The following is a 14,047-nucleotide window of genomic DNA, read 5'->3' as shown; positions in this document are numbered from 1 at the left end:
CCAGCACCCGCTTCGGCTCCAGCCGGCCCCGCCCCCGCCCCGCCCCCGCCCCGCCCACTCGCATTCTGTGGGCTTCTCCCTCCCTCCCTCCTGTGTGTGACGAGCCGGCGGCCGGGAGGGGTCTATTGCGCACGCCCAGAGCGCCGCGCGGGGGAACCGAAGAGGCCTCCTCTCCGCTCTCCCGAGACTATGAGGCGCGGCGTGGGGCGGGCTCCTTCCCGGAAGCGGAAGTTCGGGGGCGGGCCCAGGGCGGCCGGGAGTCCGCGGCGGTTAGTTCCTCGTCGGGCGGCTCTGCTCCCCTGGGTGCGGGGCTCGTCGGCGGCGGCGAGGGATGGTCGGGTCCGGATGTCGGCCGGGCCAGGTGAGGGCCGTGGCCCCGCGGGGTCCACGTGGGCTAGAGACGGATTCAGGGGGCGGTACCAGCGGGGACGTGCGGCGGCGGTAGACGCGCGGAGCTAGGGGCGGGAGGGGGGGGCGGGGGGGGGGGTCCCTAACGTTAGCGACCCGGCCGCGTCCGGGCGTGCGGGGTCGAGTCCCGCTCCGCCGTCGGCGCCGCAGGTCGCTGGTCCTCCGCCCCAGCCGCTGGCCACCTGGACCAGGTGCAGAGAGCAGAAAGGGCCCCCACTTCGCGCCCCGCGCCAGCAGCCTCCAGCCCTTCTCAAATGCACGCCGAAGAGTTCACTTTTCTGCCCAAAAAACAAACACACGAACGCTGCTTTTTCAGGGTAAAGGTCTCGGTTCTTTGGACTGTCAACACAGCTGTTTTTCTTTGTTTGTTTTTGGACCCCAGCAGTGCATTCCTTACCGTCCCGAATGCACGCAGCCCTGTGGCCTGTTGGTCCCGCAGCGCCCCGTGCGCCCCCGTGCGCCCTCCTGTCCCCGCGTCTGCGCCTTCTCTGCCCGGCCTGGAATGCCCGCCCCCCTCCCGCCCCTGGGCTCCAGGGCTCCAGGGCTCCAGGGCTCCAGGGCTCCAGGGCTCCAGGGCTCCAGGGCGGCGCTCGCGCATCCCCATCGCATCCCCATCGCATCCCCATCGTTCGGGGGCTTCTTGCCACCACGCCTCGTGCGCTCCGTGCTAATCCTAATTCGGGACGCTTTCCAGCCTACAGACAGTTGCTGCCTTGTTTGTCTACTCCCTTTACTCCACAGCTTCTCTCTGTTATCTTCAAAGCCTAGGACAGCACGTGGCACCTAGATTTTTCAGGTACTGAATCAAAGACACTCGCTATCCACAGTGGTCTTGCTCCTCTTTGAATACACCCACCTGTCCCCCCCCCCTTCTTTATTTCTTTTTTTTTTTTTTCCCCAATCTCCCTTCACTTATCAACTCACCTGTAACGCTGTGTTCCCCATTAGTGTGGATCTTACACGGTTTTTTTTTTTTCCCAAGACTTGGCTCAAGACTTCCTTCGTGAGTACTTGCCCACCATCCCCACCCTTGTAGATCATCCTCTCAGGTTGAACGAGCTCCCAGTATGCCCAGTATGCGCAGTCCGCAAGGGGGAGGGAGGAGAAACACAGTGTTTGTGAACACCGTCACCTGCAGATTCCGATTCCACTTCTTTTATTTTTTTTTAATTTAATTTAAATTTTTTTTATTTATTCATGAGAGACACACAGAGAGAGAGAGAGAGAGAGGCAGAGACACAGGCAGAGGGAGAAGCAGGCTCCACGGAGGGAGCCTGTGATGGGACTCGATCCCAGGTCTCCAGGATCAGGCCCTGGGCCGAAAGCAGGCGCCCAACCACTGAGCCCCCCCCCCCCCCCCCCCCCCCCCCGCCCCGGGGCATCCCAAGCCAAGTACTTTTTACTTGTCTAAGCCTCCTTTCCCTTAGCTATAAAATAGGTGTAAGTAGGTATCAGGTTATGTCTCTCAAAGAAATGGGAAGATTAAAAATGAGAGAACCTGATGAAACGTCTGCCTCTCTCTTGGCTTAAATTGGTGCAGCAAAATTTGGCCCCCCTTACGGTTTACCACCGTCTGGAGGATAAGAATACCTGACATTTAGATAGCACTTGTGTGGTTGATGCTGCTCTTAAGTATTTTTACATAGTAGGCATAATTCATTTAATATTCATAATAGCCTTATGAGGCAGATATTATTACCATCTCCATGTTATAGATGAGGAATTTGAGGGATGAAGAAAAGTTCAAATGATTCTCCTACAGTTACAGAACTCATTGGTGGTGCAGCGGGATTCAGACCCAAGAGCTGGTGCCAGAGTCCACTCTTTCAGACATTACACTCTATTATAGGGTGTGGTTTAAATGGAAATGAAAGTCTTTGGGATACTCTAAATTATTCTACAAATGTAATTTTATCTTGTACTTGTTGGTAGGAAATAGAACTTGTAAGAAATGCTTATGCTTTTCTCACATAGCAAAGAAAAAAGATTAAATGATAACACCCAATGGAATTAAATGTGACATAAAGCAAAATGACTGTCTCATGCATTGTGATTTGGGGCACGCCTTTTGGAGAGTGTTTTTGTAATTCGTATCAAGGGCTAATAAATGAATAATAGCCTTTCATCAAATAAATAAGCTTTTAATCCTGACTATGAAAAGGCTTTTTTTTTTTTTTCTTTTTTTTTCTGCGTATGGAAAGGTTTATTTCAGGCTTTTCAGTTGTGAAAAACATGAAGCAATCCAAGGACATGTTATATTATTTACACCAAGGAAATACTATACAACCATTAAAAAAACATTTGAAGGTATGCTAATATGGAAACAGATTTAAAAATAAAATCATAAGATTTAGTTTTTGTGATTAACTAGTCATTATGACTAAAGAAATAATTCATAGGAAAAAAAAAAGATTGGAAGTCCCAGTAGCAATACCTTGGTTTCTAAATATTATCATGTACTTAAAGGAATATCATCATCCACTAAAAGGAACCACGCCTTCATGGAGGAATGGTCAACCCCACAGCTGAAGCAGGATAATTATATGATGAGCCTGGATACATCAAAATAAAAAGCATCTGCAGAGTAAAGGAAACAACAGAGTGAATGGTATCTTATGGAATGGAAAAAAAGATTTGTAAACCCTCTGTCTACTAAAGGGTTAATATCCAAACTATATCAGGAGCTCCTACAACTCAAAAGCAAAAAAACAAAGTAACTTGATTAAAAAATTAGCAAAAGACTTGAATAGACATTTCTTCAAAGATGGTGTATAAAAGGCGAGGAAGCCCATGAAAAGATGTTCATCATTACTAGTCATTAGGGAAATGCAAATCAAAACCGCAACGAGATAGCATCTCACACCTTTTAGGATGACAATTCTCATTGGCAAGGATGTGGAGAAATTGGAACCCTTGTAAACTACTGGTGAAAATGTAAAATGGTACAGCCGCAATGAAAAATAGCATGACAGTTGCTCAAAAAATTAAAAATAGACTTCTTATGCGATCCAGAAATTCTACTTTTGGGTTTTTATACAAAAGAATTGAAAATACGATCTCAAAGAGTTATTTGCACTTCTGTGTTTATTGCAGTATTCACAGTAGCCAAGATGTGGAAGCAACCTAAATGTCTATTGATGGATGAGTGGGTAAGAAAAAAAAATGTGTTATATACACACAATGGAATATTATTCAACCTTAAAAAAGAAAAAAATCCTGCCATATGCAACATGGATGAATCTTGAGGATATAAGTGAAATAAGCCAGTCAGAAGGGTAGATACTGCATTATTCAACTTACATAAGGGACCAAAGTAGTCACAATTATAGAAGCAGAGAGCAGAATGGAGATGTTAGAGGCAGGGGAATTTCTGTTCAGTGGGTGTAAAGTTGCAATTATGCAAGATAAATACATTCTAGAGAACTGTACGACATCATGCCTGTAGTTAACTATATGGTATTATGCACTTAAAAATTTATGAAGAAAGTAGATCTCATGTTAAGTGTTCTTACTACAACGAAAAAACAAACCAAAACCAAAGGATGAGCCCAGAGCACCTTGTCACAGAAAGTAAGGAATTACTCAAAAAAATAATGGGAACATGTTAAAATGATATGAGAGCCAGTCTGAAGAGACTACCACTGACAGAGTCTGGGACAATTGGAGCATCAAAATAAATAATGATGATAATAGATCATAACCCTTTGAATAAAATAGGAATCAACCAGTCCATACCAACAAACAATAAAGGAAGAGTGCTTACCTAGAGTTCAAGACCAACTAATACAATCGGAGAAGGACAAACATTGTATGTTCTTACTCATTTGGGGAATATAAATAATAGTGAAAGGGAATAGAAGGGAAGGGAGAAGAAATGTGTGGGAAATATCAGAAAGGGAGACAGAACGTAAAGACTGCTAACTCTGGGAAATGAACTAGGGGTGGTGGAAGGGGAGGAGGGCGGGGGGTGGGGGTGAATTTCGGGTGACGGGCACTGAGGGGGGCACTTGACGGGATGAGCACTGGGTGTTATTCTGTATGTTGGCAAATTGAACACCAATAAAAAATAAATTTATTATAAAAAGACCAACTAATAAATGTAGAAGGAATCATGTAAGGGGGCGCCTGGGTGGCTCAATGGTTGAGCATCTGCCTTTGGCTTGGCTCGTGATCCTGGGGTCCTGGGATCAAGTCCCACATTGGGCTCCCTGTAGGGAGCCTGCTTCTCCCTCTGTGTCTGTGCCTCTGTGTCTCATGAATAAATAAATAAAATCTTTTAAGAAAATTTTTTTTTGAAAAGGAATCATGTAAGTTACAGAATTCACCATTTCCCAAACAAGTAGATTAAGACAAGAATCCTCAATGGATGCTAAAGCTACTCCGTGAAAGTCTGATGAATAGGAAGTCTGCATAATCTCAAAGTATCTGCCCATGAAATGCTTAATACAAAGGTAAAAATAGGAACCTTAGAGTGAAAATCTGGCAGACGCCATCTTAAATAATCAAAGTTTACATCACCAGTAATGAGACAAACTCATACCATGTGCGTTCTCATATCAAGAAGGACAAAACTTCCCTTTTGTGGTATTCCTGCCAAAAACTTACAACCTGAATTTAATCATGAGGGAAAATCAGACAAGTCTAAAATGTCTGGGCATCCTGGCTTGAAGGTTATAAAAGGCAATGAAATGATAACCTGAGGAGCTATTCTAGATTAAAGAGACTAATGAAGTGTGACAATGTAAAGCAACCTATGATCCTGCATTGCACATGGACTGGCATTTTTGAAAAATAAAGGACGGTATTGTAATAATCATCAAAATGTGAATAAAGTCTATAGTTTATAATATAGTATCAGTGTTAATGTCCTGATTTTGATAATTATAATGGTTATATAAATGACCTCGTTTTTAGGAAATATTTAGGAGTAAATAATATCATACCTGCAACTTACCCTAAAATGGTTCAGAAAAACAATAATATATTTTTTGTATTGTATATATTTTGTTACTGAATATATTTTGAGAGAACATGGCAGATATAGTGAAATAATAGTTGGGGAATCTGGATAAAGTGTATACTGAAATTCTTTGTATTATTTTAAAACAATTTTAAAAAGTTTTGATGGAAATGTGCCATTATGATAGTTACTGTTGCAAGGTGCTGTTATCCTAGGTAATTTTCATTACTTGATTTTCTGTAACATAACCTCATGTATATTTTTTGGGGAAATATCTTGTAATCCTAGAAGTATACCATACATTTACCTCTGTATACTTTTTTAATTTTGAAAGATAATAATTGTGGTAGTTGTTTTTGGACTTGGTCCAGAGTATAGCAGCACCATGTTTTGGAATTTCATTTTGGTTCTGGCAAGGATACCAACATATGTATGTACCAAAAGGAAAGACCCTTAGGGTGTCCTGCAGGGACCAGCAGAGCAACACTACATAGAATCTTATTTCCTACAACATTGGTTCTCACGGCTGGCCTCATGACTTCATCATACCCCAAGTTATCTCAAGGAGAAGTATGACTCTACTAACCCAATTTTTAAGATGTATTCTCAGTTGCACATAACTCCAGATAGTTCAGTTGTTCCTGCTCAAAGCTATCTTGGGATGAAACATGTAAACATGTCAAGAAAAACCATAAATGTAACTGCCAACAGTGACTACTTCTGAAGGGTGAAATAAGGGAGTGAGTAGGGAACTTAATTCATCATTTAAAAGTTATATTTTAAATAGAGATCATACTTATAGAAGGTTAATGGATATTAAAAAGATATACCACGGAAAGTCTCCTTGCTCTGTCCTCCAGACTCAGTTTCCCTCCCCAGAGGCAAACAACAAACTTCTTGCTAACTTCAAGATACTGGATGCTCGTTGAAGCAAGTGCATTTTTTTTCTTTGTTGTACACAAAAGATAGCCCACTTATTTTACATTAAAAATGAAATTATTTAAAAAAAAAACAGTATTGTGGGCATCCTGGGTGGCTCAGCAGTTTAAGCGCCCAGGGCATGATCCTGGAGACCTGGGATCGAGTTCCGCATCGGGCTTCCTGCATGGAGCCTGCTTCTCCCTCTGCCTGTGTCTCTGCCTCCCTCCCTCTCTCTCTCTGTGTCTATCATGAATAAATAAGTAAAATCTTTAAAAAAAATAAAAAATAAAAAAATAAAATAAACAATATTGTTATAGGAGTTTGAAAAGAAAGAAAGTGGGATGTCTGGGTGGCTCAGTGGTTGAGCATCTGCCTTAAGCTCAGGGTGTGATCCTGGGATTGAGTCCCACATCGAGGTCGCCACAGGGAGCCTGCTTCTCCTCCCTCTGCCTATGTCTCTGCCTCTCTCTGTGTGTCTCTTGTGAATAAATAACTAGAATCTTTAAAAAGAGAAAAAAAAGAAAGATGTAGATAAAGAGGAGTAGTAGAGTTTTCATGGGCTGGTTTTGTCAGACACCCTAAATAATGTGGATAAACAGAATCATACTTATGAATTCTGTGCTATATGTTGAATTAACTTCTATGTTTTGAAGACTCGGGGAATGTAGAACATGTTCAGAGATTGAGTATAGTCCAGACTTACTGTCATAGGTACTTCTGGTTAAAATAATGCCTCAGCCTCATTTTCAGCTTGTGCTGTTTGCTTGACATTTGATGTAGAACAATAATTTATTAATAAGAGTTCAATAGTAATTATGAATTTATAGGATATATTACATTTATAAAAAATTAATAATGTATATCAAGTGGAATATTATTCAGCCTTAAGGAAAGGAATTTTGACACTTGCTACAAGACATTAGGCAAAGTGAAATAAGCTAATCACAAAAGGAAAAATACTGTATAATTCCACTTATATGAGTTTCCTAGAGTAATCAGATTCATAGAGACAGAAACTAGAAGGGTAGTTGCTAGGGACAGTGTGGGTGCTTGGAAGTTAATGTTTAATAGGTACAGAATTTTAGTTTGGCAAGGTAAGTTTCTGGAGGTGGATGTTGGTTGTATAGCAACATGAATATATGTAATGCCACAGAACTGTACACTAAAAACTGGCTACCATGGTAGATTTTATGTTGTGTTTTTACCACAAAAAGGAAACAACATTTCAGGTTTTGTCAAGACAGCCTATTGAGAATATAATTGAAAAATACTTGTATATTTACTATAATATAATGTATTATATCATAGGTGTTATCTTCAGGAAAACACACTGGACCTGCTAAATTAACCAATGGAAAGAGAGGGTAAGTATTTACAGGAGTTTACAACTTTAAGTCGTAAATCTCAAGAGACTTTTCAGGTCTTTGGGCCACACTAAATTTTGCCTACCCCGGAAAATGGGTCTCTACCTTCACAAACTCTGGGGAAGAAACTTCCATATCTACCCATGTTGATCATTTTAGTGTTTAACAGTCTTTATAGTCACTATAAAATTCTATATAAATCTATCTTATGGACAAGCTTTCTTATCAAACCTTCGCTGGGAAGAAAATGACTATTAATACGTTTTGGAAGAAAGTTTTGTAGTATTTGTGACAATATTAATGAACTTGTTTTCTAGGACCCGTTTAAGAAAGATATCACGTTTTAATGCAGATTTTGGCAATGCTATCCATTCTGATTCAGAAAGTCAGGTAAGACTAAACTGAATAGATACAATGCACACTATTTTAATTAATCTTCAGATAAAAGCTAAGAAGGAATAACATTTCAGAGGTAAAGTGTTGATTGCACTAAGGAAGTTTGAAGACTTTCTGCTTTGAAACATGTGTTCTACCAATAATAAATTGCTCCTGAAAAAAGAAATTTTAAAACCACATAATTTGTTGGGTTTTTATTTTCCTGCACTAAAATTCTGTGTATGAATTTCTAAATGACTTTCTCCTTACAGACTGAGACTGTACAGGGGCTTGATGGTTGTGCTTCTTTGCTGCGGGACATTTTGAGAAATGAAGATTCAGGTTTTTAAATTTTTATATACCTCTTTGCTAATCACTTTTCTCAAATAATTCTCTTAATGCAAATGAATTTTTGTCTTAATTATTAATAGGTTCAGAAAAAGCATATTCAGAAAATAGATATAATCCCAGATTTTTAGAAGGCAAAAGATTTGGATCTAAAAAGAAAGGACATGAAAAACATGTTCCTTCAGGAGTCCGGAAGGAAATTTGTAAGTTTTTTTTTTTTTTCCTTTTTGTTTAAATATAATCCTTGGGGCACCTGGCTGACTCAGTTGGTAGAGCATGTGACTCTTGATCTTGGGGTTGTGAGTTCAAGCCCCATGTTGGATGTAGAGGTCAGTTTATTCAGGTGTATATGTGTGTGCTTATGCTTCTCTTTATTCTGCTTCTAATTGCTGGGTAGTTACTTGGTTTACTGTCCCTTTCCCAAGAAGAAAGAAAAAGTGACTGACTAGGTTTTTAGAAGAAAAGGTTCTAACTCAGAATGACATTTAGGAGGTATATATAGAGTTATCTTTGTTCTCCTTGCCACTTAATTCCATAAATAACCATAAATTGGTTGTGTTTCATGTGCATACTTATAGATACTAATTGTTTTAAAATCATTTTATGTGTATATATCATCAGTAGGTTTAGTAACTCAACCTGTTGAACTAGCTGCACAGTTAGAATACATGGTGTATAAGAAAGTAAAATTCCAAGTGGGAGGGGGGGATCCCTGGAATGGCTCAGCGGTTTGGTGCCTGCCTTTGGCCCAGGGCATGGTCCTGGGGACATTGGGTCGAGTCCCACCTTGGACTCCCTGCATGGAGCCTGCTTCTCCCTCTGCCTCTGTGTGTGTGTGTGTGTGTGTGTGTGTGTGTGTGTGTGTGTCTTTCATGAATAAATAAATTAAATCTTAAAAAAAAAATTCCAAGTTGGATAGCTAAGGAAAGAGGGCCTTCCAGTGATTGATGGTGAATATAGCCTAGGATGTTTTACACCCTCACCATTAACTTTGCTGACTTTATAAAATGTAATAATTCACCAAACAGTTTAGAACAAGTTTTGATTATATTGTCCCCTGGAGCCCTATAGAACAAGATAGCCCAAAATGGAGATGAAAAAAATCCACAATGGGAATTCAGATACACAAGAATGAGACGAATAGTTTCATGGTTCAAGCAGGCCAAAAATGTTAGTTAGCACAGCAGTGCATGATTAGAATCAGTTTAGACAAGAAGTGAAGTCTGGAAAACCATCCACAGCAATAGCCCTAGATGTTAAGAGATCTGGATCCATGCAAAGAGGCTAAGAAAATGAGAGTAGAGTATTTATCGGAGTAGACGTTGATATTCCAGAAAGTCCTGAGTTAGAGAACTAAGGCAGAGGGAGAACTGATCTATCTTACTACTTACTAATCTGCCTAGGAGGCTAGTCACTTGTAGCTTCATAGTATCTTGACGTGCCCTGTTGAAGAAGGTATTTGTATGCGTATGGCCATTGAGCACTTGAAGTATGGCTAGAAAAACTAAGGAGCTGAATTTCAAATGTTATTTAATTAAATTTAAATTTGAAAACAGATACTTGATCCAGTTATTAGAATACTTTTCAGTATGTTTGAAATAACTTGGATATATGAATCCACTTTTTCAACTATCAATTTTATTAAATGTAAATTCAGATCAGATACATTAGATTTAAAAGGTCTACTACAAAAATATCTCAAGTTTTTACATTAATTACATGTTGAAATGTTAATATTTTGGATCTGTTGATATAAGGACAACATTCAAGTTTTACCTATTTTTACTTTTTAGTATGGCTACTGGAAAGTTTAAAATTGTGTATTTGTTGCCATTATATTTCTATTGGGTAACATCGGTCTAAACTAGGGATCAGTATAATACAGCCTAGGTTATTTTATAATTAATGTTTTGTTATTTATTTTATAAATAACGTTTTATTGCAGTGCAGCCATGCTAATTCATTTATGTATTTTATAGGACTGCTTTTGTGCTGTAACAGTAGAATCGAGTAGTTGTGGCAGAAACCTGGTCTGCTAAGCTTAAAATATTTATTCTCTAACCTTTTAAGGAAAAAGTGTGCTAACCCCAGGTCTAAACTCTGAGAGTAGAGGCATTTCCCAGGGCCCAATGGACAAATAAAGGGATGGTAGCACCACTGGGCATTCCTCTGGTCTCTTTTTCTCAAGGCAGTTTATTTCTTGTCCAGGACATCCATTCTCAGGGAACTGTCATTTGGAATGTATGTGGCTGACAGTGAGCCATGGTAGCAACGTGTTAGATCCTAGCTTAACTGCTTGCTAGTCAAGAGTTCCAACAGAAAACAGATGGCAACACTCTTAAGATAATTCAAGGGGGGTTTATTTACGAAGGAACTCATTACAAAGGTGTGAATGGGGTATAGGGAAACTATGAGGGATTGTGCTAATCCATTGCAAGCACAGCAGCAGAAGCCTTAAGGGAGGGATGAGGTTGGGGAGAGATTACCGGGACTCAGATACTGTTGAATAGAGTAGGCTGCCTTGAGAAGAGCAATGAGTTTGATTTAAGGAACAAAGCCAGCCAAGACTGCCTCAAAGAGAGAGTTAGGAATAAGTACTCTGACTTTATGGTGCTTCTTTCTTTGGTACTTCCAAGATTCCCAGTGGGTGGGACCCAAGTGGTGACCTGTTGATGTGTATCAGGTCTGGGATTTGATTTTTAGTCTTACAGGCTAATAAGTTAATCTTACTATGTCATGGTTGCTGGTAGGAGATCCAAGACCCCTGGGTCAGAGACAAAGGACTTTATTACTCACACAGTAAATAAAGTAAGCAACATGTACATTAGCATATTTCTGTTGGTACTCCCACTACAATTCCCAAAGGGCTAATGTGATGGACCCAGGTAGATGCTGCTTATCCTATAGGTTTGTTTCAGCCAAGGAACACTGAGTTTGGGAAATCCATTGCTTTGGTAGGGAGCAGTAAGCAAACCTGTACTTGTCTCAGGGGAAGCATTATCTTCTCGCTCAAGGTTTTTCATTACAAATATAACCCTGAGAAATGGCCCAGGTAAAGACCTTCAGTCAAGGCCTTACTTTCTTGTATACTGGGCAAGATGTGTGAGAGCAGAAGAAACCCACGAAGGACTGTCTCTTAACGATGTAATCCATATAGATCAGCATCCCAGGGAGAGCAGGGTGGAGACGGGTAGAGGATGGATTTGGCAGAGCAGATGAGAGAAATATGCATCCTGGGTCCCTAGACTCTAAAACTTTAAGGAACTTATTACAGCATGTTAATTAGTATCTTATGTATTATTTTAATTTTAACATACATCATCTTACTATTTTATGTTAACCATCTTTTGGGGTGTGGCCTCCTTGTGTACTTTTAATTTTTTTAAGGATTATTTATTTATTTTAGAGACAGAAAGAACACTGAGCAGAAAAGCAGAGGGAAAGTGAGAGAGAGCCCAGCACAGGGCCTGAGATCACCAGTCACGCTGAAACCAAGAGTTGGTCACCTAACCCGACTGCACCACCCAGATGCCTCAGCCCTTGCGTACTTTCTATCTGAACCTGTCTGATCACTGAGGGTCTGTGGGGTCAAGGTCACCTACCTTGGAGCATACCTGGGAGTAAGTCAGAGACAGTTCAGAAATGCACTGAGCTTCTTCAGAGTGCTCCTGATATTTAAAGAAAAAAAATATTTTTCATATATTTTTATTTTTTATTTATTTATTTTTGAAGATTTTATTTATTTATTCATGAGAGACACAGAGAGAGGCAGAGATGCAGGCAGAGGGAGAAGCAGAGAGCTGGATGCGGGACTCGATCCCAGGACCCGGGGTCACAACCCAAGCCAAAGGTAGATGCTTAACCACTGAGCCACCCAGGTGCCCCAGAAAAAATATTTTTAAAATAAGCAACTTTTTCCATTTGATAACTGTTGAATGCTGTGGGCACATGGCTCTGCTTTTAGTAACATACATATATTGCTGCCCTTACCTTGGGGAAATAAACCACTAGAGGCAGGATACTTGGAGCATTGATTGCCCCCATCAAGGCCAAGTGTTCTTTTACATATTTCAAATTATAGTAAGCATCTAGCAACTCTTACCTGCAGTGTTGTTTGTTCTGCATTTGCGTTGCAGAAATTATCTTATTATCAGACAGTGCATGTATATCCAAGCAGTAGTGCTTATTTAGCAGCTAGGATGCAAGAAGTCTTGTGGACTGAATGATGAGTGGATCCTTTTGATGATTCTAGTTATTGACGGACGCCAGTTAGACGTATTACCACGTCTGTTAGGTAACAATTTCGTGTAGGATGCTTTGGTTTAATGAACAACAGTAAGAAAATGTACCTCATTTGTATTTGTGTATTAACAGGCTCATTTTGTTGGTGGTGATTTGGTGGTTTTTTAAATTTTAAAATGATTTTGTAGTAATATAAATGCAATCGTTTATATCCATTTATGGTTTTTAACTTGCCTGGAATAATTTCCTTTAAGATTTGCCTCTTGGGCAGCCTGGGTGGCTCAGTGGTTTAGCGTCGTCTTCAGGCGTGATCCTGGAGACCCAAGATCGAATCCCAAGTCAGGCATCCTGCATGGAGCCTGCTTCTCCCTCTGCCTGTGTTTCTGCCTCTCTCTCTCTCTCTCTCTCTCTCTCTCTGTGTGTGTGTGTGTGTCTCATGAATAAATAAATAAAATCTTTTAAAAAAAGATTTGCCTCTTAAATATAAATCTTCAGCATTATCAGTAGAATTTTATATAGACTGGGTTAATAAAGGAATAAATTAAGTCATTTTAATTCTAAGGCTTTGATTTTTTTTAAGAAATATGTTTGGAGTTTCTTAGTTTTTTTTGAATGATGACATCTGTTATCAAAGGCATGATACTGTAGCTCAGCTTTATCAGAAATTGTAAAAACCATCCCTTGAAGGTGAATGGGAGCCAATGCTTAATGCTTGTAACCCGTGAGTGTAAAATCTAAAATTCACCAAGTCAGACAATTCTTATCTAACAGACCATTACAGATGTTTATTAACCAATTTGTTGCAGCGTGTCTCTTCAGATAGTGAAGAATAACTTACTCCTTTTGGCTTTAATCATGGTAAAGGGCACATGTTTAGAGGTATAGTGTTGGTATCAGATGGGAAGATATGTGAATATGAAGTATTTACTTCTCTAAGTGACTTTGCAGCAATTTGGTGATAGATCTAACATTTATTAAGTTCTTACTATGTGCTAGAAGTTGGTGCTGCCTTTATTATAATCATTTTTATGATGAGGAAGAGGAGGCCAAGAGAGGTTAAGAATTTGCCAAAAGTTACTCAACTAATAACTGTTAGAGCTTGTACTCAGGCCTGGGAAATATATTCACAGGAATAGATCATCTCAAAAGGAAGCACACCTCAGGTCTAAATAGAAGCATCTACTATCTCATCCATTTTCATGGTCTCATAATAGTAATTTAGTAGTCTTTTTCTTTAAATTTTTTGTCTATCTTCATTGGTTATAGTAGTTAATATGCCTTTAACTTATTGCTTTACATATAAGTTTCTTGCTTTTAGCAATGTTTTTATTTTCAATAAGATATATATAATTGAGGAAGTTCATACAAATTTTTAAAACTTCACTTTTTAAACAATTAAGGAATAATGCATAAATCGAGTGCACAACTC

At 39.8% G+C, this 14,047-nt stretch overlaps 1 protein-coding gene across 3 annotated transcripts in view; it reads left to right on the top strand.

Annotated features, from left to right (window-relative positions):
* The first annotated feature begins 208 nt into the window (after positions 1-208).
* CCDC14 (coiled-coil domain containing 14) overlaps positions 209-14,047 on the top strand; it is a 51,260-nt gene continuing 37,421 nt past the window's right edge. For 2 of the 3 annotated variants that reach the window (XM_025474969.3, XM_049105399.1), the window contains exons 1-5: positions 209-361; positions 7,598-7,653; positions 7,971-8,043; positions 8,301-8,370; positions 8,460-8,579. In XM_025474969.3, coding sequence (XP_025330754.1) covers positions 332-361; positions 7,598-7,653; positions 7,971-8,043; positions 8,301-8,370; positions 8,460-8,579 — 349 coding nt within the window. In that variant the 5' untranslated portion in view covers positions 209-331. The remainder of the gene's footprint in view (positions 362-7,597; positions 7,654-7,970; positions 8,044-8,300; positions 8,371-8,459; positions 8,580-14,047) is intronic. The other variant, XM_035710016.2, reaches the window with a different exon arrangement.

This window comes from Canis lupus, chromosome 33 (assembly GCF_003254725.2).
Source record: "Canis lupus dingo isolate Sandy chromosome 33, ASM325472v2, whole genome shotgun sequence".
Lineage (NCBI taxonomy): Eukaryota > Metazoa > Chordata > Mammalia > Carnivora > Canidae > Canis > Canis lupus.
The sequence above is the reverse complement of the archived record's forward strand: the minus strand, read 5'-3'. Positions and strand labels throughout refer to the sequence as shown.